The sequence below is a fragment of the Macrotis lagotis genome, chromosome 5 (assembly GCF_037893015.1).
Source record: "Macrotis lagotis isolate mMagLag1 chromosome 5, bilby.v1.9.chrom.fasta, whole genome shotgun sequence".
Classification (NCBI taxonomy): Eukaryota; Metazoa; Chordata; class Mammalia; order Peramelemorphia; family Peramelidae; genus Macrotis; species Macrotis lagotis.
Window position 1 is genome coordinate 242,812,270 of NC_133662.1, and position 27,260 is coordinate 242,839,529.

Here is a 27,260-nt window from a genome sequence, read left to right on the forward strand (position 1 = left end):
ATACAATCAGTTGGCAAATCTCATAATTTCTATGAATGTCTATATTCTCTTCTCTCTTCCTTCATAGTGGTTGGGAGATCCTTTTCGCTTCTTGCCTGAACTACTGCAATAGCGTCTTAATTGTTCTCCTTGCCTTTCTTCCATTCACCTTCCAGTAGGGACCAAAGAGATTCTCCCAAAGCCCAGGTGTGACCTTGTCACCCTCCCTATTTAATAAGTTCCAGGAGTTTCCATTCTCTGGAAGATCAAATGCATCACCTCTCTTTGTCATTTCAAACTCTTTATAAGCTCTTTCCAAGTCTTTTCACATGTGACATTCCATCTCCCATCTGCCTTCACGCTCACTGGCTTTTCAGTGCTTCTAAATGCCCTTCCTTCTCACCTCCATCTCAGAATCTCGGACTTCTTCCAGAGTCAGCTCAAATATCATCTTCTGAAGGAGGTCTCCTTCTATCTCAGTCCTGTTCAGCTCCTGTCCTCCTCCATCCCTGTGCCCTCCCCTCAAAGGTTACCTTGCATCTTATTCAGTAGGAATCACATCTATGGATACATACATGTGTTCATAAAAAGTAGATTGTTCCTATATGTGCATGTGTAATATACATACAGGTACGCCTGTGGGTGAGGGCTGAACACCTACTCACAGGAGACCAGATGGTAGGGGCTGGCACTCTTTTTATGTGTACTTTTGACCACCTGTAATATCTAAAAGGAGAAAAGCCCACTAGAATCAGGGCAGGAATTGTTTTTGCTTTTTCTTTAAATCCCTAATAATTTGGACAGTATCTGATACACAGCATTGTTTAATAATTGCTTGTGGATTGATGGCGGATTGCCTCCAGCCAAGTGCCTAAAATGTCACGCCATGGTATGCAGGCCTTGGGACAGTAATCCAACTGTTTAATAGGTAGGTGGAAAGGAGCATTGCTTCTTTCAACCTCTGGGAGACGAGGATGACCAATGTTTGACTTTCAAAAAAAAGTGTTGGGGGGGGCAGCTAGGTGGCGCAGTGGATAGAGCACTGGTCCTGGAGTCAGGAGGATCTGAGTTCAAATTTGACCTCAGACACTTCATAATGACCTAGCTGTGTGGCCTTAACCCCTTAAGCCACTTAACCCCATTTGCCTTGCAAAAAATCTAAAAAAAAGAAAAAGAAAAAAGAAAAAAAGTTGTACCAAAAGTGTTGGGATCTTTCAGGAAAGGGACTGCCTAGCAGACATTCCACTTCAAACACCAGTTGAGCTTCAGTGGAGATTTCATTCTACCCCTGCAGAATGAAGCTCCATTTTGCTGAAGACTGGGGCTGGAGGGGGGAGAATCAAGAGACAGGCTATCTTTCTCATGATCTGGCACTAGAAGACAATCACCTTCATCGATGTGTTGAGTAGCAGGTCTATATGGATGACAAACCGATGATCAACAGTAAGACACGGAACAAATATGACTTCACACGTGAGAGAGCCAGGCCCCAGACTCCCAGTTATGGTGGAGTTGAGCCAAGAAAGCATTTTGAAATGTTGCATAGTGAGTCTTTTTCTACCACCCCTCCCCCGCCAGAGCTGCCAGATGTCTTGAAGCCTGTAGAAGTGACACTAATGAGCAAGCTATGCAATACAGGGTCAAGCACTACCCCACCCCGGTCACCTTCTAACACGATAAAAAAAAAAAAAATGTTGGTGTTAGGTTGTTAGGTAAGAAAAGAAAATGAGAGAAGGAAAGAAGAGAGGGAGGGAGAAAGGGAGGGAAGAGAAGAAGAAAAGGATGGGAGAGGAAAGGAAAGAAGGAAGGAAGGAAGGAAGGAAGGAAGGAAGGAAGGAAGGAAGGAAGGAAGGAAGGAAGGAAGGAAGGAAGGAAGGAAGGAGGGAGGGAGGGAGGGAGGGAGAAGGGACTGGGATGGAAGATGAGGAGAAGGACTAGTTTTGACTCCAGAGCTCTGACACATTCTCAACAGAGGGAGGGAACTGTTAAGAACAGAATGACCCATACTTTGTCAGAAATGGCCATTGCTTTGCCATACTGTACTTTTCTGTTAGGAGGAATGATTCACAATTGCTGGCAAGTCTGCAATAAGGGAATGGGTATGTAGCCCAGAGGCCAGCCATGCCAGTATCCCCTAAGGAAGTATCCCCATGGGTCCTTCTCTAGACCACACTAGGTATAGCTGTGGGAGAGGGCTGGGCACCCACCCACAGGAGAACACACAGTAGGGGTTGGCACTCTTTTTGTATGTACTTTGGACCACCTAAACTATTTGAAAGGAGAAAAACCTGTGAATGTCAGAAGAGTTGGGCAAGTCATCTCTCTAGTTTCTTCTCATGTAAAATGGGGAGGGTTGTTGTAAAGATTGTGTAAAGAAATTAAGGGGGGGGGGGCAGTTAGATGACACAGTGGCTAGAGAAACCAGCCCTGGATCTGGAAGGATCTGAGTTCAAATTCGGCCTCAGACACTTAATACTTAGCTGTGTGAACTTGGGCAAGTCATTTAATCCTATTGCTTCTCAACCATACAAAGAAAGAGCTTAAGAGGTCCTATGCGGGTTATTATTACTATTCTACCTTGGAGTTGGAAAGAGATTTGAGAAAGCGTCTCACCCATGCCTCTCCTTCGATGGATAAGTAAACTGAGGCCCAGAGCAGGGCGCTATCTCTTCCAAGATCACCCAGTAGGCAAGCCACGCAACCCTATAGCCTCGGATCCAGGGCCATCTCCAACCATCCTGATTCCTATCTGGCCCCTGGACCCAGATGGCTCTGAAGGAGAAACTGGGGCTGGCACTTAGCTCAGCCTCCCCCTCCCCTCACTCAAATGCAATTCCCGTTCTTGTCGTGGCATCATCTCCCTGGTGTCGTCGCGGTCCTCTTCGAAAATAAAACAAACATCATGGTTATTAGAAGTCGTAGAGTCATGATTTGAATTCTAGCCCCCCCCCCCCCCAGGGGCCTTGAAGCAAGGAAGTGCCTGTTTTCTGCCTTTGGCTGAGGAGCTGGGGACCCTGACCCTGAGCTCTGCCAGCTGCCAGGAGATGAGGGAGTTTCCGCAGGGGGTGCTGGGGGCAGGGGGTCTCTGTGGCGCCGGGCTCCGCTGGCCTGGGCGGTGAGTGTGCGAGTCCCGCAGCCCTCATTCCTGCGCTCCCTCCATCCTGCTTGGTTGCTACCCAGTGACGCCGGCAGGGCCCACCCCCTGCCTGTCAGCCGCTGTGGCCTCGCACTTGGCGGCGGGCTGAGCCCAGGACGGCGCGCTCTGCGGCCGCTGCTCGCAGGCTCCGGACCGTCTGGGGGCGGCGGCGGCGGGAGCGGGCGCGATGCGCACGGGGGCCGGGGAGGCGGAGGCAGCGGCGGCGGCGGCGGCGGGGGCTTCGGGGGAGGCCAGCGGCGCAGAGCCCGGCTCTCGGTGAAGCGCAGCCCGCCGGCGCCCGGCTCACCGCGCCCCGCTGCCCGCGCCCTTTCGGGAGCTTCGTGCGCCCGGCCCGGCTGGTTCTCCGAGGGGCTCGGGGAGGGGGGGGGCCAGAGCTGCCTGCATGACCCTCCGGCGGGGAGAAAAGACCACCATCAGCATCCAGGAGCACATGGCCATTGATGTCTGCCCGGGTCCCATCAAGCCCATCAAGCAGATCTCCGACTACTTCCCCCGCTTCCCCCGGGGGCTCCCGACGGTGGGTCCCCGCCCCGGCTCCCTGCAGGCCGGCGGCAGCCAAGCCTCCGTCAGCCCCTCCGAGCCCCCCAGAGACGACGAGGAGGATGTGGACCAGCTGTTCGGAGCCTACGGCCCCGGCCCCGGCCCCAGCCGCCCGCGGCAGCCCCCGCCCCAGCCCCCGCCTCAGCCCGGCGGTGGCGGCGGCGGCCCCGGCAAGCCCGAGGAAGACCTAGACGGGGAGGGCTACGAGTCGGACGACTGCAGTAAGTTCTCAAGAATCCGACTTTTCTTCTCGTCCTCCTCCCATCCCCCGCCCCGCCTACACACACACACACACACACACACACACACACACACCCCACATACAACAAACCCTTTCCCTAACACACACGTAACTGTCTTCACTCGCTCCCAACACACCTCAAATGCTCTTCCCACTCCTCCCATATAACTCACACAACCCACTAGCCCCTGTTCCCCACTTCCCTCACCCCCCAAAACGCTCTCCTTTTGCTGACACAACACAGAGTAGACACTCCCCCCCTTCAACACACACAACACAACAAGCATAACAAAGGGAGAGCCCCTCCCCGCCTACAACACCCTCTGCCTTTCCCTACACACACACACACACACACACACACACACACATATACATTCTCTTGCCCCCAGGAAACGCACACACATACAAAACTAGATACTCTGCCTTTACCCCCAACATCCATCCATTCCCTTTTTGCGCTCTCTCTCTCTCTCTCTCTCTCACACACACACACACACACACACACACACACACACCAGACACTCTTCCCTTATCCCCCAGCACACACACGCACACATTCCCTCTTTGAACACACACCCCATTCTTCCCTTACCGCCAGTACACACACCCATTCCCTTTGCTCACATACACACACCCCAGCACACACAAACACACACAACACACATTCCCTCTTTCTCACACACCAGTCACTCTTTCCTCATCCCTCAGCACACAAACACACGTTCCCTCCTTGCACACACACACCCCACTGTTCCCTTTCCCCAGTACACACACGCACAAAACACGCACACACACACAAACCCACACGCACACATTCCCTTTGCTCACACACCAGCCACTTTCCTCATCCCTCAGCACACAAACACACGTTCCCTCCTTGCACGCACACACACACAAACACACGTTCCCTCCTTGCACACACACCCCACTGTTCCCTTTCCCCAGTACACACACACACACACACAAACACACATTCCCTTTGCTCACACACCAGCCACGCTTTCCTCATCCCTCAGCACACACACACACACACACACACACACACACACACACACACACACTCTGCCCACTTTGCCTCTCCAACACACATGCCCCCCAACCCCGCCTTCCCTTTGTTCCCCCGCCCGGTGACTGGGGGGGGGGATGCTCGGTCAGGCCCCCCCCCTTTCTTCTCCTCCCTCTGGCCCCGTCCTGGCGCCGCGGAGCCCCCCTCCCCCCGCCCCGGGCCCAGCCCCGGGTCCCAGGCTGCGGGCCCCGAGCAGCCTGGCGATGTCTGCCCCGGCAGGGCGGTGCTGCTCTCCGGGGAGACGGCCACCAGTTGCTGAAGTCGGCCGCCCGGCCGCCGGGGCCAAGCTGAGCCTCGTCCCTCCGGGACCCGGGGACTCAGGGGAGGGGGAGGGGGAGGGGGAGGGGAGAGAAAAGCAGAGGGAGCTGGGGGAGGGGAGGGGAGGACCCCAGAACATTCGGATCATCATCCCTGGCAGAGGCGGGCAGCAGGCAGCCGCCGCAGCAGAGCTGGCCCGACCTGCCCTTTCCCGGCCCCTTGGCAGCCCCCTGTCCCCCTTCTCAGGGGCTTCCCGGGGCCTCCCCCTCCCCGGCCCGGTTCACCTGTTACGCCTCTGCTGCTCTGCTTGCCCCTTTCACAGCGGACCCCCCACCCCAGCCCTGGCTGGGCTGGATTGGAGGACTCACTCTAGGACCGCTCTGAATCGTCTCCCCACTGCCCCTGAGGGTGGAGGGAGGGGGAAGGGGACCTTCCCCCCCACCCCAAGGGGCGACGGGAAGCAGAGAGGACCGCACTAAGCTGACATAGACACAAATTGGGGAGCACTGAGGAAGCTGCCCCCCCCACGCACCCTGGAAAAGTCTGCATTTGTTACACTTGAGATCACTGACACCTGACCCTCAGCCTTGGGAGGAAAGAGATGGGGGGGGGAGGAAGCAAACACCCTTTTCTTAAGAATTTTCCAAGAAGGGACAGCCCCGGCCTGGAGGCAGGGTCTAGGCTGGTACTGGGTAGTCCCTGGGACCCCCACCTTCTTGGAGGGTGGCTGCTACTCTGAGTGGGAAGCAGTGCTTTCCGGCAGGAGCTTGAAGTCCTAGGTTTGGATTTCAAGGCTTTGGTTTCACATTTTAGATCTCAGTTGTGATTTTAGCCAAATCCATTACCTCCTCTGAGCCCTAAGCCCTAATGAGCCTTCTTACTGGCTGGGGCCTTTGGGTATGTAGATTAACCCCTCTGGCTGTGTGACTTTGGCTAAATCACTTAACCCCTCTGAGCCTTCTTACAGACGTGTGACTTTGGATAGATGATGAATTTTTCTGAGCCTTCCTACTGACAGTGAAACTTTAGAGAAATCACTGAACCCCTCCCAGCCTTCCTCCTATTTGTGTGACTTATAGACACAGGCTCTCTAAGCCTTGGCATGAACTCTAAAAGGAGGCCATTGACCTGGATGGTCTCAGGTCCCTTGCAGATCTACAGCCTTCCCATCTAGTGTCTTGATCAAAGACAGTAAGGTAAATCTGAAGGAAGCCTGAGTCAGAAAAGACAGACACCACAGACAGTAGCATTTGCCAGGACCTTCCATGATAAGGGGTGAGAAGGAGGTAAAAAGAGAGGCACAGCACTGATAGCTAGAAGGGAGCCCAGGGCTCCATAGTCCAATCCCATCATTGGATAGATTTCCCTTAGATGGTAGTCAATGTGCTTCCTCATGTTCCTTTTCCATCTGCACTTTCTAGGCTCTCTCCAGGGCAAAGGGGATCCTGGAATGATGAAGTTTCTCTGGGTGGTCTGGGGCAAAGAATTGGGGGGAATAGAGCAAAGGGGGAAGCTCCCTCATTCCAAGAGTCAGAATTTAGAGATCAAAGGCGCTGAGAGGCCATCCAGGCAAGTCTCATTTTACAGAGGAGAAGACTGAGACACAGCGTGACATGACAAAGATAGCAAATAGCAGAACTGATCTTCAAAACCCAATCCTTGGACTCCAAAATTCAGTTTCCTGCACTACTTTAGAATACCTTTGTCAGACCTGAAAAAATCCAACTTCTTTAGAAGTTTTAGAATCAAAAAGGACACATATTTGGGTAGGATTGTTGTTTTTGCTTGTCCTTTCTCAAAGATCAAGACATCAGAAGGTCATGTCATGATATATACAGGAATTGGATCTGAGTGAGAAGCGCTGTACTAAGTCACCAGCATCACTTTCTCCTCCAGAGCCATCTGGATCCAGTGGTCAGATACAGTTCAGGATGGCCCTGGATGTAAGGCAATTGGGCTAAAATGACTTATCCAGAGTCCCACAGCTAGGAAATATCAAATATCTGAGGTCTTCTTGAATAAGGAGTTTTAGAATCAGAAGGGGCATGAATACTTTGGGCAGGACTAGAGCAGAATTGGCTTCCTTGCCCCTGCTACTGTATAAGCCAGTTCCATCAATCCACTCAGGTGACTTCCCATTCACCACACAACCCTTCTCCAGCCAGAATTTGCACTTCAGTCCTTGAGAGTCAATGGCACTGGTTCCTAAGAAGTACCAGGTTCAGATCAATTTCTGCCTCCTACATGAAGCCTCTTCTGATGCCACCCCAACTCACCAAGTTGCTAGTGCCCTGCCACCCAACCCTGGAAGTTGTGTTTACCTTGGATATATTTCCCACATACTTAGCTAGTTCATGTAAGATTTATTCCTTCCATGAGAAAGTAAGCTTCCTGAGGGCAAGGATTATTTTTTCCTTTCTCTTTCGAGAACTTTGGACAGGGCTCAGCACAGGAAGGGTATTTCATCAATGCTTTTTGATTGATTGATTAATCCTGGAAAGACTAAGAGCTCCTATTGGTGCCTAAAGGAGATGAAGGAATATTAAGTTTCCCATTTGCAGCTCCATTCCTGCTTTGTGAGTCATGGAAGGACAGGGGTAGGAATCAAAGCACAAGAATAGTCAGATTTCTTGCTTAGACCAGGACCTCCCTTCCAGGACAGGGGCTTAACAACCTGGACCCTGAGTTGAATGGTTAGAAGCAGATTTCTTTCCTGGAAATTCAGGAAGTCTCACACTTATTAAGATCAGTATTGTTTCCTTCAACCCAGTTCTCTTCTCAATTATACTCATTCCTTCAAGAACACTTTCTCCAGAATCTTACTACCTATGTACCTTACACTAAGCACTAAGGAAGGTGGTGTCAGAGAGGAAAAGACTTGGAAGCATGATTTCTATCCTTGGTTCTGCTGCTATAAACTTTGTATCCCAACGTGTTTCCTCACAATGCAGAACTGGTCCAGGGGCAGTGGGACTTTGCCTCCCTGTAGCCTAACTCCCCCTTCCCCCAAGATCCATTCTCCCGGACTTCACTGGCCAAGCCTTCCTTTCCACCACCCCCAAACCCAGAAGACTCTCTTTTCCCTGGTTCTCCCACCCAAACATTCCTGTGCATCACCCCCCAGAACTAGAAGACTCTCTTCTTCCTCCTACACCAGCTGCTGACACAAGTCATGTTGACTTCTCTGATTCTGTAGCCACTGGGGAATTTCTCCCAGTTGAAATAATTCCTATTTACAACTCAGTTGGATTTGAGGCTGGATTTGAACTCAGGACCTCCTGAGGGCAGATGAGCCTGTTCCACCTTAATGTTCTAAAACACAATCTTTGTCAAGGACTGAGCAGCTGGAAGGGACTCCGAAGGCCTCTGTCTAGTCCATGTTGCACAAGAGAAAACTGTAACCCAGAGTGGTTGGGTGATTTGCCCAAAGTCACCCAAGTGTTAAGCACAATACTCAGTACATAGTAGGAGCTTAATAAATGTTTGTCAGTCAAGTAGCAGTATTGGTATGTGCATGCTAGTCTTCTCCTTCCAGAGAGTTCATTATACCACAGACACAAGGAACTTTCTTCCGTTGTACAATAGAGAGGGGATTTGGATTCAGTGGCTTCTACACTGCAAAACACCAAGGATGTCCCAAGGCACAATATGCTGCAGCATGAGGCCTGCATGCAGTCAATGCTCAATCAATGAGTAACGATCTGATGGAGAGAGCATAAGTGACAATTCTAAATTTACCAAACCCAAACTATGGGTTAACAATGGACCTCATGTCCCTCATCTACTCCCAGGCCAAATAAACAAGGGAAGGAACTTGTCACAGGCACAGCTTAAATTCTACCCAGCCAGGGCCTGTTGTTAGGTGCTAAGGAAACAAAGACAGGAAAGAAACATTTCCTGTCCTGACAACATTGGGCTGGCCAGACCTAAAGTCAGAAAGGTCCACGACTAAATCCCAGCCTGGAGATTTATTTACTATATGACCCTGAGCAAGTCATCAGTTTTCACGCCTATAAAACAGGGATGATGATAAAACTTTGAAGTATTGTGAAGGAGTAGATTGGACTCTCATTTCTATCCCTTCCTTTCTCTAGATCTCAGTTTCCTCAGCTGTAAATGGAAGAGGTTGGTCTAATTGCCCTCTCTAGTTTTTACCATTCTAAATCTCCCAGTGAAAATTGGTTTGTAACCCTCATATAAAATACCAGTTATCCTTTTTAAAGAGGAGCTCAGCTTCTGGTTAGGTATGGAAGTTTTATGATTGTGTAAACAGTTTTGGAAATATTAGATCATTTGAGGGGAGAAATAGAGAGCCCTAGCAACTGGAATCAGGAAAGGCTTCCTGTAGGAGGTGATGCCTTGAGCTGAATCTTGAAGGAAAAAAAAAAAAGAATGTGACAGTAAGGCAGAGATGGGTTTGAAGATGCCTCTGACCCATCCTACAGGATCACTTACCCATGGGGTCTAGCTATGCCTCAGGAAACCAGGAGAACGGCAAATTCTCCATGTTGGTCTCCAGGAAAACTCTGCTCCTAACCCTGGTGATCCACGCTGAGCAAAATGTTCATTCCCACTGGGTATTCCATGCCCAGGCCTGGCCCCACCTCATCCCTCCAATAACCAATTTCTGGAGTCTAAGCCGGGATGATTCAGGCCAGATGGCTCATGGCAGCTTTAGCCAGATTTATGTTATTTGCTGCCCTAATTATTGGATTATCTTTGTTCTGATAAAAGAAAATTAGGGCGTCTGCTCTCTCTGAGACACAGGGTGAAGAAGTGAGGTCTATTTACGTTCTTTTGTTTCTTATTTGATGTTTTTCTTCTAATTCCTGTTCTCAGGAATGGTCATCTCAAGCCATAAGTGTAAGAGCCAAGAACTTACTGTAATTCAAAGAAAGCCAGAGTGATGGATAGGCGAAAAAGCCACCGTTAAAATCAGCCCCCCACATGGTGCCTTAGACACCTCTCAGCCTCTGCATTGCCAGGCACCGGTGGCCCTCTCTGGTTGAAATTTTGATTAGTCTGAGCATTCTTTCCCTGATGACATCATCATTTCACCCAAATCTCTCATTGATTTGGATCTCTTATTTCATTGAGCGTGCCCTCTCTTTACAGAAATAGGTGAGCTAAGGAGCTTAGCAGTTTCTTCCTTGGCTCAATTCACACTCTGGTCTTAAACTAAGCAGGAATAACAAAGGTTACTGTAAAGCCCGGACGTTATCCAGCTCTGGCTCAGGAGCAAAGGCTGGATCATGTTGGTATCAGCCAGTGTCATCAGTGAACCTTACAGTCATTATATGAAATTTGCTTAGAATCTTAGTTAAAAAATAACAGTCTCACTGGAAACCAAAGAATCCACACAAGCACAGCTTCCTTGACCCACAACCCTCCCTCCCCTTCAAAATGAGGATGTGGTGCCAGCCATCCTCCTAGTGCAGGGAAAGAAGCTTTAATTCTAGATTTGAATTCCAACTCTGAAAGCGACTTGCCATCTAACCCTGAGCAAGTGATTTCTCCTCTTGGAGCTTAGTTTGCTCCTCTGAAAGATAAGTGGATGGGACCTACTGGGCTCCAAGTGGCCACCCCACCCTTTGAGTTTCAATTATTCACGAAGCTAAAATATTTCACGAAAATTCCAAATTCCATCTGCAGGAGGTTAACATCCAAATCCTCACTGATGTCAACATTATCCATTATTTTTCCTCTCTTAACCAGTCCAGGAGAATGATAAGTCTTGCTGCTGGTACCTTTGTTCTCACCAAATGAGCACCTGTCTACCATAATGGTCCTCAATGATGGGTGATGTGACTCTTACATTTCATTTTTCACCAAACCCATTTTGCTCATTCTTTGAAGACTGAAACATTATTCAGACCTTGGTGTTGAAGCAGGACCATATGGGTTGAGTTATTTTGAGACTAAGGGCACCATTTCTGTTGCTAAGACTAGGGTAATGTTATTCCCTCTCTAAATTCAATTCCATTGGTACTATTGGGGTGAGGGAGAGAATTCTTGCTGCACTGCCTCCACACAAGAGGGCTAATTATTAATGAACATTCATTTCACCTGTTTTATTTCTTAAGAAAGCTCAATTTAAAAGATGAAGGAGGGGTGGCTAGGTGGTGTAGTGGATAAAGCACCAGCCTTGGAGTCAGCAGTACCTGGGTTCAAATCTGATCTCAGACACTTAATAATGACCTAGCTGTGTGGCCTTGGGCAAGCCACTTAACCCCATTTGCCTTGCAAAAAACTAAACAAACAAACAAAAAAGATAAAGGAGATCAATGAATTGGGTTTGCAACTTTTTTAAAAAGCTAGAAAAAAGAACAAATTAAAAATCCCCAATTAAATGCCAAAAATCTAAGGAGGAATTAATAAAAGTAAGAAATTTCAACTTAGGCCAATGGCAAACCCACAAACCAGCAAATAAACCAGTTTAACAAAAGATTTTTTTTAAAAATATCTACTATGTCCTGGAAACTGAAATACAAAAAGAAATCAAGAACATACCCCCCCAAAAAAATAAAAAAATGAAAAAATGAAAAAAAAATAAAAAATAAAATAAAAAAGAACATACCGCACTCTTTACATTCTACTAGAAAAATACATTTATTCAGATAAACAAGTACAATATAATTTGTAGAAGGAAGAGGAAGAAAACATTAACGATTAGGGTTTCCCATAGAGGACAACTCCTTAGCTGAACCCTGGAAACTGCTAAAGAATCTCAAAGCTATAGATGATGGAGTATATTTCATGGATGGGGCTGGAAGATGAGATGCGATGCTGAATTTGAGGAATAGAAAGAAGACTAATAACAAGGGGAGTAATGTGATATGGCTGGGAAAGTAGGCTGGCAGCAGCCTGTAAAGGATTTTAAATGCTAAGCTGAGGAATTTGCCTTTTGTCCTAGAGACACTGTTAGTGAGCCACTGATGATTCTTGAGCAGAGCTGTGATGTGGACAGACATGCCTGGGGAAGAGGATTTTGGCAGCTGTATGGAAGATGGAATGGAAGGGCTTTGGCTTTTTTATCTGTAAAATGAAGGGACTGGATCAGATAATCTCAGTGGTTCCTTCCATCCCTAAATCCCATGAAATAGTTCTTTTATCTGGGAAGGGGCCTCTGAACAGCCAGAATAAATATTGCAAAGGTCAGATGCTAAAACTTATACACTTTATGATATAAGCAGCTGCTGCTCCTTTTGCTTCTGCTTTATTTATGGGAGAATCCCTCAGGTCCTATTAACTCTTGGTTTAGATGCATTGTTAATCTTGGAAATATGGTTTTCCCTAGTCTCTAACAGGTTAGAAGCAGCAAACTGGAAGTAGGGTAGAGTTGCTGCAGGAGTCAGTCACACCAAGAATAGCAAGAAATAATTGCAGGCATCACCAAGGGAGATGGAAAAGCTATTTTAAAAAAACAGACATGAGGACCCAAAAAGCATAGTAGCCTGTGGCCATTTGGTGTAGGGGCAGTCAGCCCTGTGTTCCTCAATAGACAGTGAGGACACTACTCCATTACAAACTAGGGCAATAATGTTGATGATTCTGGTCATTTGTTTCCAGTAGCCCTAGTTTAAGGAAGAAGGAGTAACTGCAATGCATTTTTTTCAAGGCAATGGGGTTAAGTGACTTGCCCAAGGCCACACAGCTAGGTCATTAGGAAGTGTCTAAGGTCGAATTTGAACCCAGGTACTCCTGACTCCAGGGCCGGTGCTCTATCCACTGCTCCACCTAGCTGCCCCTTCAATGTATTTTTAAAAGGCTTTCCATCTGAAAATATTAATATTTGAGGGTAGCTTTTGGGACAAACTTCAGTTATTTGGAAACTTTTCTTGTGTATAGAGACTCTCTTAATCCCCCGCAATAAGGGAGCATCTGTTCTTGGGAAGTACCATTTGGTCTTCTTGTTGTGTTGTGTTGTGTGCAACTCTACATGATCCCATTTGGGGTTTTCTTGGCAAAGATACTGGAGTGGTTCACCATTTCTTTCTTCAGCTCATTTTACAAATGAGGAAACTGAGGCAAATAGGACTAAATAACTTCCCCAGGCCACACAACTACTAAGTTCCTGAGGTCAGATTTGGCTCAAAGAAGATGAGTCTTTTGGACTTCAGACCTGGCCCTCTATCTACTTTACTTTATCCACTCCCCCACCTCCTAACGTATCAGTTAGGGAGGGATAAAAGGCTCCCCGACCAGTACGGGGAGCCAAGTTGAAACTCAAGATCACCAAGATTCACCCACTTCAGGAAACCCTTAATGGATTGCTAGTTCATTGTTTTTACCCCTCAGTCACAAGGAAGGAAGAATAGCAATGACAGGTTGAAGCTGGATAACATGGACTTATAATACACCCAGTTAGGCCAATTGTAAGGGTTTCCTCCACCTATATGCAGTGGCTTTTGAAAAGGAGGAAAGGAGGGGAGGCGGCTAGGTGGTGCAGTGGATAGAGCACTGGCCCTGGAGTCAGGAGGACCTGAGTTCAAATCCAGCCTCAGACACAATAATTACCTAGCTGTGTGGCCTTGGGCAAGCCACTTAACCCCCGTTGCCTTGCAAAAAAAAAAAAAAAACTAAAAAAAAAAAAGAAAAGAAAAGGAGGAGAGGAATCTAATGTGGGAATTATCCAGGACTGAGATTTAGTAAGAGACAGAGACAGAACAAAGGGGCAAAGGATTCAAGTATGGAGCATAGTGTAAAGCTGAAATGGGTTATGGCAGGAGAGAAAGGAAAGTGATTTGAGAACAGAAGTAATGGTCCTAACAAAGAAGTGTTGAGCTAAATATGTAAAATAGACATGGCTCATGTGGTCATTTGTTTGGGTTTCCTGGGGATATTTCTATAATATGTTTTTCTTTTTTTGTTCCCCCAGTGGTGGTTAGGGGGAAATGCTTGTTTATTAAAAAAAATTAACTTAAAAAATAAAGTATTGAGAGTATTGAATGACTGAGGATCTCAGAGAGGATATCACCCTTCCTCACCATTAAGACTTTCCTTTCTAATGTAGGGCAGCTCGTTACTTAAGTAGAAAGTTAGCTGAATTTTAAAATTTTTTTAAATAACTAAATTTTTTAAATGATTGGAGTTTTTCCCCATTTTAAAGTCAGTGTAAGAACTTTCCTATTTTTAGGAAACCTTTTAGCTCCATTTTGGCTCAAATTGTGAGTGTGCAAGTAGATGTTTATAAGCCTGCATCAGGGATCACCCACGATGCAATGGGAATGAATAAGAGCACAATGAGAAGATTCTAGTCTAATCTCCCCCAGAACTTTTAGAAGTCAGTAAAGGAATCTCAAAAAACCCTATCTACATACACCCTTACTTTTATGCACAAGTGTAGATCAGCCAAGTTTTAAACATCATTTTCCCACATATGAAAAGGGAGCCCCTGACTACAGGTTTTGATTTATTCTTCAGAAGTGGGGATGGTCCATGATGCTCTCTCCACTAACCCTTGGCAATCAATTGTCCAGAGAGTCAGAATGACTATTAAGGATAAAGGATGAAGTCTGTAGTCACAGAACAGACTCAGGTCTGCAGTGACCTCATGGTTCTCTGAACATTTCCATTCCTGAATCATATTAGCCAGTGGCATTCATTCATTCATTCATTCATTCATTCATTCAGGAAGCAAGAGAACATTTATTAAGGGCTTACTCTGATCCTACATAGGACTGCTCATGGCTCAGTAGATAGAATGCTGAACTTAAATCAGAAAGACTCATCTTTTTGAGTCCAAATCTGGCCTCAGACATTAGCTGTGTGATCTTGGACAAGTCACTTCACCCTGTTTGCCTCAGTTTCCTCATATGTAAAATGAGCTGGAGAAGGAAATGGTAAACCACTCTAGGATCTCTGCCAAGAAAACCCCAAATGGGATCACAAAGAGTTAGACATGACTGAAAAAAACGACTGAATGACAATTCTCTGGGCTATGTGGTGGGGATGCAAAGACAAAAGGTAAAGAAGTCTTGTCCTTGAGGAGTTTTCATGATATTAAAATGGATAAATAAAATAAAAATTATTTTAAGAATGAATAAAAAAGCATCTTTAAGTACCTTTTATGTACAAGAAACTATTAGAAGGAAACAAGACGGACAAAGATAAGTCCATAGAAATATATAGATATATAGATATATAGATATAGATTTATTTATAGATTTATATAGATTTATTTATATTTATATATAATATCTATCAAAACATGAGAAATAATATATAATCATATATGCTCCTATTCACTTATAAGTCTGAGATGTTTCAGCTATGTTTGCATATGTATGTGCAGTGAATAGAGTGCTGGGGGGGGTCAAAGTCAGGAAGATTCATCTTCATGAGTTCAAATCCAACTGCAACCTCACCATCTATGTGACCCTGGGCAAGTCACTTAACCCTATTTGTCTCAGTTCCTTCATCTGTAAAATGAGCTGGAGAAGGAAATGGCAAAGCCCTCAGATATTTACTAAGAAAATCCCAAAGGGAGTCATAGAGAGAGATGTGACTGAAAAACAACATTTAATATATAAATATGTATATATATATATATATATATATATAATATAAATGTATATGTAAGTGCACACACATATCCCAATATATCTCTTTATAGATATATAATGTCTCAAAAATAGATTTATAATATATAATCCTAATTCCTTCTCTCTAATAATTATTTCCAATTTATCCTGTATATATCTTCCTTTGAATATATTTGCTTGCATGTTGTCTCCCTTATTGGACTGGAAACTCCTTGAGGGCAGGGACTGTCTTTTGCCTCTTTTTGTATTCCCCAACACTTAGCATAATGCCTGTTATGAGGCTGTAGGCACTTAATAATGATTATTGATTGGTAATGATTTTCTGGAGTGGAGAGGACACTAGAAATAGGGAGGAACAGTAGAGACCTCTTATGAGATGATACTTGAATGGAGCTTTGAAGGAAACTCAAGTTACTAAAAAAAAAAAAAAGAGGCTAGCATTAATAGGGATCTTTCACGTTATACAATATTTTATATGTATTGTTTTGTTTGATTCTCACAACAGCCTGGAGAAGTAGATGCTATTCTTACCCCTATTTTATAGATGAGGAAACTGAGTCTGAGAGAGTTAAATGACTTATCCAGGATCCCAGTTAGTGCATTTGTTTTGGATCTATGGGTCTGTCATACCACCCACAAGAGAATGTGAGCTCCTTAAGGGCGGGGACTGTTTCTTTTTTGCATTTGTATCTCTCATATCTGGAACATAGTAGGTGTTTGTTGAATTGAATTGAATTGAATCTTAGTGAATTTTTTTCTCTTCCCACTCAAAACCCTCTCAGTCTTCACCCAGCCTTTCTCCGGGGCTCCAGTTTTCAGAGGATGCATTGACTCTTTTCCTCATGAAGATCAACTCTCCCCTTATGCCATCAATTCCACCTTCTTTAGGAATTGGTCCTAATAAATCATTGCCATTGTCTCATCTTCAATCTCTCCCTTTCTGTGGACTGCTTCCCTACTGTCTACAAATGTGTCCAGGTATCTCCCATATCCTCTCCAACATAAACACGACACTGTCATTTGACCTTGTCATCTCTCTAGTTATCATCCTATTGCTCTCTTTCTTTTCTCCATCAAACACCAAGAAAAACCATCTACACTCACTGCCTTGACTCCCTCACCTCCCACTCACTTCTCAACTGATCCTCATTCTGGCTTTCAAGTCAACAGAACAGCCTTCTTAAAGGTCAGCAATGAGGTATCAATTGCTAAATCTGTTGTCTTTTTCTCAAGGCCCATTTTCTCATCCTGTACCTCACAACATCGTTAACCAATCTCACTTTGTAGGCATTCTTCCTTCCCACATTTTCCATGACACTTCTCCTCCTGAGGTTCCTCCCTCTATGACTGCTCCTCATTGTTCTCCTATCCTCAGAGTCTGCAAATCCATCCTGTGCCCTCTTCTTTTTTCTCTCTTGATTTCTATCTCGATCCCTTACCAATCTCATCTGCTTCCAGAGGCTCAAATATCACTTCTCGGTGGATGACTCAAAAGCTTCCAGATGCAACCTGAGCTTCTCCCTGAGCTCCAGCCCCTTGCCTCCACCTGAAGATCCCCTGGCACTACAAATCACATGCTCCAAATGGGTCTCATTCTCTTTCTCCCTCTTCCAAACTTCCCTATTTCTGTTGAGGGCACTGCTATCCTTCCAGGCACTCAGACTTGAAGGAAGAACATTGGATTTAAAGTCAGGAGATCTGAGTCTAATCTTGTGCTGCTATTACTGTCTGGGTGACCTCCAGTAAGTTACTCTGCTCCCTGGGAATCAGTTCCTTCCTCCATAAAATGAAAGGTGACTGAACCAAGTCTTTTTCACCTCTAAAGGTGACTCTTCTTCCCTTTCCTGTCCATTCCTTCCTCTCCACTCCCTTGCTATCACTTTTATTCAATTTCTTAGTACAGATTTAAAACTGGAAGGGATATTAGATGTCATTGTTTAACTTTCTTCATTTTACAGATGAGGAAACTGAGACTGAGAGACTTAAAGTGACCTGCCTGGGATCACAAAATTTGTAGCCATCTGAGGCAAGATTCAAATCCAAGACTTCTTGATTGACTAGGTTTAGCTTGGGATCAGAAAGATCTGAATTCAAATACAGCCTCAGACACTTACCAGCTCTGTGACTGAGCAAGTCACTTAATCTCTGTCTGCCTCAATTTCCTCAACTGTAAATGAAGATGATAAGAGAACCTAACATCCCAGGGTCCTTGTGAAGATCAAATGAGATAATCATTGTAAAGCACTTAGGTGCCTAATAAATGCTTGTTTCCTTCCTTTCTACCCCTTATTCTATGATCTGAAAGACAGTGTAGTACAATGGATAGTGTGATGGACATGAAAATGGGAAAACCTGAGTTCAGATCCTACCTTCAACACTCACTAGCTGTGTGACTCTAAGCAAGTCACTTCTCCTAGCCTCCATTTCTTCATCTGGAAATGGGAATAATGATAACTCCCACCTCACAGGGCTTTTATGGGGATCAAATGAGAGAAAAGATATCATGTATAATGGATAGCATACTGACTCTGGAATCAGAGGAACCACTTCCATACCCCTCCTCTGACACTATCTTTGTGTTCTTAGGTAAATAATTTTACTTCCCTGGGCTCAGTTTCCTCATCTGTAAAATAAAGGAATTAGACTGGATGGGCTTTAAGGTTCTTTTGAACTCTAGAGTCATATAAACCTTACAAAGCAGCATATAAATGTTAATTAGTATTGTCTATAAACCTATAATCCACATCCCTTTGGGAAACAAAGCCTCCAGGGAGCAGGAAGTAAGGATTGGAATATATCCCATCATCTCTCTGAAGTTTATTTGAACTGCTGTTACCTAGGCCCCCTTCCTTGTTCCTTCTCTCCACTTCCCCATGGACTAACATGTAGGGACACCCTGGTTCTGGGAGCCTAGGTTTCAGGTAACATAGGAAACCTAGTCCCATTGAGTCTCCCCCTCCCCCAGCCCAGCAGCAGGGCCCCAATGGAAGCCCAGCCTCATATCTTCCCTTCCTACAGAAAGTCATGCAGGCCCTGTTGTGGATCAGATGATTTCTTGTGAGAGGAGGAATCTTCTGTAGCAAGCTCCCCGAACCTGAACCAAGAGCCATCAAGAAGTCAGCCACCAAACAGGGTGATTTCCCCCCATTAATTAGGAAAGAGAGCAGAAGCAGCCAGTTTTCTCCTGGTGGTGTAGGTGACCAGTTGGGTAAATGGGCCAGGCCTGAAGTTTAATAAACAATCCCTCACATTTGCGAGGTCTATTTTTTTTTGGTCCCCTCTTAGAGCATTGCCTTCTTGTCTTCATATTCCAATCTCATAATGCCCACTGAGGCAGGGTAGGGCTGGTTGCCTGTGTATGGATAGAGGCATCATAGAAAACCATCTTACCAAAAAACTGTACACATAAGAGTACAATTTTGGACTCAAAGCCTTTCATCTTAGCCTTCTTCCTAAGCAGTGTGCCCTCCCTAATGCTTTCTGGGGGTGGGGGAGAACAATCATTAGAGTACCACAGAACCCCAAGGAGTCCCAGAGGCCTCCTTGTGATCTGAAGACAGAGTTGACAAATCAGGCAAGTTACCTTGGGCCCCATGTTTTAAAACAGAGGTAGAACCTTCTTCCATTCTTGGCAGAGTTAGAAATCTATGGATGTGAATACTGCAGAATATAATTGGTGCATTGATTTTTATCAAAGGTCTTTGTCTTTTTAAAATTCTTTGTTAAAAGATGTGGATTTTGGGGTGGAAAGAGAAGGGTTATATTCAGAAATAAAGATAACATAGAAACAACAGATATGATAAAATTACAAAAAAAAAAAAAAGAGGCGTAACTAAGGCAAGGAGAACAGACTTTTGCTCTAGGGTGCCGATATCTAAATGGGATACATGAATGCTTTCTCCCCTCATGGTTCCTCCCCAACTATTGTCCTCATACCTTGAGGAATAATGACCTCCTCTCTTTCAATTTTGAACCACTAGCCTTGGCACGCCCAAAGTCCCATCACTGTGGTGCCTCTAACCAGCACACTTTCATTCTTACACCAAAGAAAACTTCACCAGAAAGGGGCAGGATGGACTTGTACAGAAGAGAACCCAACTCTAAAAGAAGATGGATAGATAGATAGATAGATAGATAGATAGATAGATAGATAGATAGATAGATGATAGAGACAGAAAGATAGATGATAGATATAGATAGATATAGATAGAAAGATAGATAGAGATTGATAGATAGATGAGATAGATGATAGATAGATAGATAGAGACAGAAAGATAGATGATAGATAGATAGATAGATAGATGATAGAGACAGAAAGATAGATGATAGATATAGATAGATATAGATAGAAAGATAGATAGAGATTGATAGATAGATAGATGAGATAGATGATAGATAGATAGATAGATATAGATAGATAGATAGATAGATAAATGGATGGGTAGATGGATGGATGGATGGATGGATAAATAGATTTGTATGTATGTGTATGCATAGGCATTGTATGTGTATGTTTATATACATATGTGTGTGCATGTGTCCATGTACATATATGTGAGACAGACTGATGGCTGGGCAGATGGACGGATGGATGAATAGATCTTAACTGGATAAGTTGGCACATAGACTTACTTCTTCACTGTCTGGAGATGTTTTCTGAGGCAGGCTTAGCAGTGCCTCCCCCCCCCACCTTGTTTTTCATTATTGGAGTGGGTAATCAAAATCTGGCTGTTTGGATTCATATCATGACTCCCTCTGCTGGAGAACAGGCTCAGCTGGTGTTTGTTTCATTAATCCTCCTGCAACTGAATCTGCCCTGGGTACAAGAATTCCTAGTTAAGACTGCTTTAGAATCAAAGAAAATTAGAGCTGGAAAGGACCTATTTCATCCCCATCATGCATGTAATAAGCATCAAATGAATGTTTACTGATTGAAAGAATCGATTTTACAGATGAGGGGATAGAGTCTCAGAGAGAGAAAGTAATTTGTCCAAGGATGCACAGCTCATTAGTGACAGAGCTGGGACTAGACTCAAGGTCTCTCAGTTCAGTGAACTATCCAATACACCAGGTCACTCCTCCTTTTGGGGGCAAGAGGAAAGCTACTGCTATGGGTCGGGCAGTGAATTTGGAATCAATAGGATTGGAGGAGGCGTCCCCTACCCCAGGTACTAAACACACGAGGCTTCTGTGGATAAAATAAGCTAGTAAACTTCCAACTGGCACTAAGTCAGATTATTAGTAATAGTAATAGTAATACTAATACTAAAAGGTTTGCATATTATATTGTTTGTTCCTCATAGTAATCCTGTGAGGTAGGTGCTATCACTATTATTATTCCCATTTTACAGTTGAGCAAACTGAAACAAACAGAGGTTAAGTGACTTGCCCAGGGTCATGCAGCCATCCATGAGGTAGAATTCAAACCCAGGTTTTCCTAACTCCAGATTTATTGACTATTGGCTCAATTGACTGTTCTACCTAGATGGGAAGAAGAAGGGGGATTTACAAAAGGGAACAGAATGAATTTGCTTTGAGCATATTGAGTTGGAGATGCCAATGAGACATCTATCCATATGTCACTTAGCTACTATGTGATTTAGGCAAATCACTTAATCTCCTAGAGGCTCAACTTTCTTATCTTAAAATAAAGGGTTAGATTGGATGGCCTTTCCCCTTTAAATCTATGATCCCATAAGACTCTTACCTTCTCTCTTGCCTCAGTTTCCTCATCTGTAAAATGAGGGGGTTAGACTGAATGGTCTTTAAGACCTTTTCCCTCTCTAAATCTATAACCCTAAGGATTCAGGCAACAGCTGCTAAGGGGATGGAAGTCAGGGGAGACTTTAAGGCCAGGGCTATTTGTGCCCATTGAATAGACCTAAAAATTGAAGCCTTGAGAGCAGTTGAGATTCCCCAAGAGAGTGTAGAGTGAGAGTAAGGCTAAAGGAAGAACCTAGGAGTCCTCTTTGTTAGGGGATGGGAGATGGGGCAATGACCCAGTCAAAGAGATGGAGAAGAGGTTGAACAAACAGGAGATCAAGGAGGAAGAAGCCAAGAGGAAGCCAAAGCAGAAGGGAGCTTCCAGGAGGAGGAAGTGGTGGTCACTAAAGTCGAAATCTACAGAGAAAAAGCTCTGGGATTTAAGAGCTAATGGTTCACCAGCAAACTTGGAGAGGATGGTTTCAGGCAAGCAGGAGGGGTCAGGAGCCAAATGCAAAAGAGGAAAGGAGAGGGTGGCTAGGTGGCGCAGTGGATAGAGCACCAGCCCTGGAGTCAGGAGGACCTGGGTTCAAATCTGGTCTCAGACACTTAGTAATTACCTAGCTGTGTGGCCTTGGGCACGCCACTTAACTCCGTTTGCCTTGGAAAAACCTTAAAAGAAAAAAAAAGAGGAAAGGAGAGAGTGGACTTGGTAAATGCAGGTAACGTTTCCTGAGAATTGGACCATGAAAGGAAGAAAAAATATTGGATAATAACTCAATGGACTGGCAGACCAAATAAAGACACTTTAAGGGTTGTTGTAAGGATCCAATAAGATATGTTGTACAAAAAGCTTCACAACCTTTAAAGTGATGCATAAATGTGTGTTATTAGTATTAACCTAAGTCTCAGTTCCTCATCTGTAAAATGGAAATAAAAATAATTTTACTAACTATATAATTTTTATGAAGAAAAATATACAAGTAAGATAGACAGGCTGGTGGTTATGATCAGAGGAAAGAATTTTGGAATTCAGAGGTAATAGTTATAGGTTGTGATGGGATAGATGGACTGACCAGAATGAGAACGGGGAAGGAAAGAATAATCTTTCATAAAGTGTCTACTATTTGCCAATATCTCACTAAAAATTACAAGTAATGTACATATTACAAATATCTCATTTGTTTCTCATAACAACTCCATAAGGCAATTAGTAGTAGTAGTAGTAGTAGTAGTAGTAGTAGTAGTATTTCCATTTTACATCAAGGGAATTATAGCAGACAGAGGTGAAGTGATTTGCCCAGGATCACACATAAGTGTCTCAGGCTGGATTTGACTGGATTTGACTCCTGACTCCTGACTCTAAGACTGGCTCTCTAGACGCCATGCCATGCTGTTTCTCCTGAAATAAAATAATAAATAGTATTTCCATATTAATTTAAGGTAATTTACAGAATAGGCACTTAATAAATGCTTCTTGGTTAATTAATAAGATTTGTGAGGTAAATGTTGCTATTATTTCCATTTTGCAGATAATGAAACTGAGGTTCATAGAAATTAAGTGACTTGGGGTAGCTAGGTAGTACAGTAGATAGAGCACAGGTCCTGGAGCCAGGAGTCCCTGAGTTCAAATCCAGCCTCAGACACTTGATAATTACTTAGCCGTGTGGCCTTGGGCAAGACACTTAACCCCTCTGCCTTGCAAAAAAATTTTTTTTAAAAAGGAAATTAAGTGACTTGCTCAGAATCATAAATCTAGTGTCTCAGCTAGGATTTGAACTGAAATCTTTTTCACTCCAGGTCCACTACTCTTTCCTCCCTACTGCATCCATGGGTTTTGAACAGATGTTGGTACATGCTTGAATCTGTACCCCAGAAGGATTCACTAGCCTGGGGAGGGCAGATCAACTGGGCAAAGGAAAGGGTGAGGATGAGGGGAAGGGGGAAGAACAGATTAAGAGGTGGTTGTAGCTGTCCTGGCAGCCCATGACGAGGGCCAGAATTCATTATCTTTACCTTCTAGTCCCACATAATGATTGATATTCAAGAAATAATCAAGGAAAAAGATGAAACTCTGCTTCAACTTTCTCTATTTAAAGAAGTTAGAAAATTCATTCCACATTTTATAGTAGTAAGATTTCTATCCCAAATAGAAATAAAAGCTATCTTATCACTGAGCTAAGGTGCAACTCTCTGAGATACTTGGCTATCCAAAAGAATTCATTCTCCAAGGATTCTATCTAGTTAGTAATGGAATCAAGGAAGACCTGAGTTCAAATCTGTCTTGGCCTCTTTCTATCTGTATGAATAGAGGAAGACATTTAAACTCCAGGAGCCTCAGTTTCCTCAACTATAACCTAAGAGGGTTAGACTAGATGACCTCAGAGGTATCCTCTATCTCTAGAGCTAAGGTCTTGGAACCCAGGATTATGCCAGAGACTATGGAGAGAAATGGAGTGGGGCCAGCCACCCTCAGGCCAAGCTGATGGTTGGTCCATTTGAGAATGAAGCAGCATGAAAGGGAAGTGGTGGGACAGAAATGATTAAGCCATGTATGAACTGATGCCGAGTTAAATGAGCAGGAACAGGAGAACATTGTATACATTGACACTTTGGGAGAGGAGCAACTATGATAAACTTGCTTATCTCAGCAGTCCGATAATCCAACACAATTCCAAAGCACTTGTGATGGAAAATGCCGTCCATATCCATAGAAGGAGCTATGCAGCCTGAATACAGACCAAAGCATACCATTTTCAATTTTTAAAATTTGTTTTATATTTTATGAAAAGGTTTTTTTCATTTTTGTTCTTTCACAACATGATTAATATAATGTTCGTCCTTCATTTTTTAAGAAGATCACAACATCAGGGAGGTGATACCATGATAAGCGAGGGGGACAGGGAGTGCTGTGCTAAGTCACCAGCCTCACTTTCTCCTCCAGAGTCATCTGGGAATCAGGAGGACTGGAGATGGCCCTGGATATGAGGCAATCTGGGTGAAGTGACCTGCCCAAGGACACACAGCTAGTAAGTGGCAAGTGTCTGGATTAACTCCTTGTCCTCCTGAATCCAAGACCAGTGCTCTATGCACTTCACCACCAAGCTGTCCTGATTAATATGGAAATATGTTTCATATAGCGATACATGTATAGCCTATATTAGATTGCTCTCTGGCAAGAGTAGGGGGGGAGGGAAGAGGGAAGGAGAAAAACGTGAAACTCAAAACCTTGCCAAAAATGATTGTTGAAAACTAGCTTTGCATATCGTTGGAAAAATAAATAAATTTTAATAAAAAGAGATGACCATGGAGGCAACATTAAGGATGGGGTAAAATAGGGGGTCAAAGGGTAGAGTCAGAGGGAAGAGGAAAAAGGAACCAAGGAGGTGATTGCAATAGTCCTCCAGGTGGGAGGCTATGAAGGGCCTGGATTAGTATGGTTGCCATGGGAATGTTGGAGCATTGCCTCTGAGAGTGACACTACTATTAAATACACCTGAGGGAGTAGAGGGAAGGCTATGCCAGACTTTAGGAGAGATATTAAGCTGCTTTAGGGACTGAGAGATTCCCCACTACTAAAGGAATCAGACCAATGATCCCAAAAGAAATAGGGCTTTATTCAGTTGACTGGGACTTCCAAAAGGAAGGCACTTCATTTAGAGACATCCATTAGGAGGGGACCAAAGGAAGGGCAGAGAGCAAAGGACCCCAGGCCCCAAGGAATTCTCTGATTTCTACCCCAAGTAATCATTTAGTTACTCCTTCAGTCTTTTTCCCCCCTTTCCCACAGAAGGCCAGGTATTTGATAAGGAAGGATAATCTCTCTCAGATGTATCAGATAAGGTTTCCAGCCTCTGATATCTTAGGCACATGGACATGTCAGTGATCTAGAAAACTTGAAGTTTGTTTCAGAGAAGGGGAAAGCCAGGGGCAGCAGACAAAATAAGGGGAAATGTCTAGAACTGAGTGGCCATTATTTTCCACTCCAAGCTGCTCTTTCCTCCATTCAATGTGTCTTAAATGTACCTAGTTAGTTCCATGCCATTTTTCCTATTAGAATGGGAGGTCCTTGAGGACAGGGTCAGTTTTTTGGTTATTTGGGGCGCTTTTTTTTTGTTTTGTTTTTGTTTTTGGCAAGGCGATGGGGTTAAGTGGCTCGCCCAAGGCCACACAGCTAGGTGATGATTAAGTGTCTGAGGCTGGATTTGAACTCAGGTCCTCCTGATTCCAGGGCTGGTGCTCTATCCACTGCTCCACCTAGCTGCCCCCATGGTCTGTTTTTGCCTTTATTTAGATCCCTAGCACTTAGCACAATATGCTTAATAAATACATGTCAATTGGTTACTTGTAAGAATGCCAGGCCATTCTTGGGTTTTCAAAATTACCCCAGGTGTGGTCTCAGCTTTCAGTAGGGAAGTAAGATACAAGCACAGATGCCAGAATACACGGTCTTGGTTTATGGGGTTTTTTTTTCCAGTTTTGTTCTAACTTGTCTTTCACAACATGATTAATATAGAAATGTGTTTAACATACTTAAACATGTATAACTTAGTTTGCTCTCTGTGAGATCATGGAGTGTCCCACCCTATGCTCTCCTGGGCCATATCACCCAACTAAAACTTGTCAAGGGCCTCAGCCACTATTGACTGATGTTGTTCAGAAGAGCAAAAAGGTCGGACGCTCATGTTCTAGATTTTTTCATGTCACTCTCTGGGTATTAGAAAAGCCACCTCTCCTCATCTGAGTCCTGGGACCATATTACTTCGAATTATCACAGCCTTATCATAGAATAGAGGCTCCCTGAAGGCCAGGCTCTTTGCATTCTTGGTGTTTGTCACATCTTTTAATAGATCTGTGATTTCATTGGCATGCAATGTCCATTAACCATGTTCTGAAATTTATCCTCTTAGGGACTTGGCTAAGGTGCTAAAAGTTTCAATAATATGCCCAGCTGGCACATGGTGGCCAAGGGCCTTGAACTTAGCTCTTCCTGACCCTGAGACTGACTCTCTAAACACTCAGAAATGCATAAAATGTTTGTATAGTATTGTACAATATCAACCCAAATTTACAATAAGGTTCTGTAACTACCCCATAAAAAAAGGAAAAAAAAATCAAATTTCTTCTCTGTTACAAAGCAAGGCCAAAAAATTTTTAAGTGGATTTTCCAGATCACAGGGGTGCCCCACCCCAAATTCCCTATCTCCCCCCCACACCAAGTCATCACTTTTGAAGTTGTGATCCCCTCAACCCTGCCTAAGCAGCCATGATGTTCTCAGGCTAGGAGCTCCCCCATAATATCACCCTTCTCTGTGTGGGTCTCCCAGTACAGGGTCCTCTCCAGATGAATCCAGAAGGCTTGGGGTTATGGGGCCGGTGTTTATTCCTCCTCAGAAGAGCAGCACTGTGTCTTGTATACCCTGCCCAGACTTAATCATGCTCTTGTCTGTTTGCAGCTGCTTTGGGGACCTTAGACTTCAGTTTGCTCTACGATCAGGAAAACAATGCCCTTCATTGCACCATCAGTAAAGCCAAGGTATGTGTGTGTGCCCACCCTCCTGGGATACCAGCTGCTTCTTGCCGGATGAAGCTGAGGGGGAAAGGGAGGAGGAGAAAAGGGGAACCCCCCAAGGAGCAGACTCACAGCACCATGCCAGCTGTGGTACTGCCAGGAGCATTGGACAAGACAGCCAGACTCCCATGGGGAGAGGGAAGTGGAAGCTAGCTGCTTAGATTGCTCTTCCTTGAATCCAGGGGTGATGGAGAAACTTG

The 27,260-nt window shown here is 44.5% G+C and overlaps 1 protein-coding gene across 1 annotated transcript in view; it reads left to right on the plus strand.

Annotated features, from left to right (window-relative positions):
• The first annotated feature begins 3,464 nt into the window (after positions 1 to 3,464).
• The window catches only part of DOC2B (double C2 domain beta), a 64,217-nt gene continuing 40,421 nt past the window's right edge, over positions 3,465 to 27,260 (plus strand). The window contains exons 1-2 of the mRNA XM_074189161.1: positions 3,465 to 3,897; positions 26,945 to 27,024. Of these exons, the coding sequence (XP_074045262.1) occupies positions 3,519 to 3,897; positions 26,945 to 27,024 (459 nt within the window). The 5' untranslated portion in view covers positions 3,465 to 3,518. The remainder of the gene's footprint in view (positions 3,898 to 26,944; positions 27,025 to 27,260) is intronic.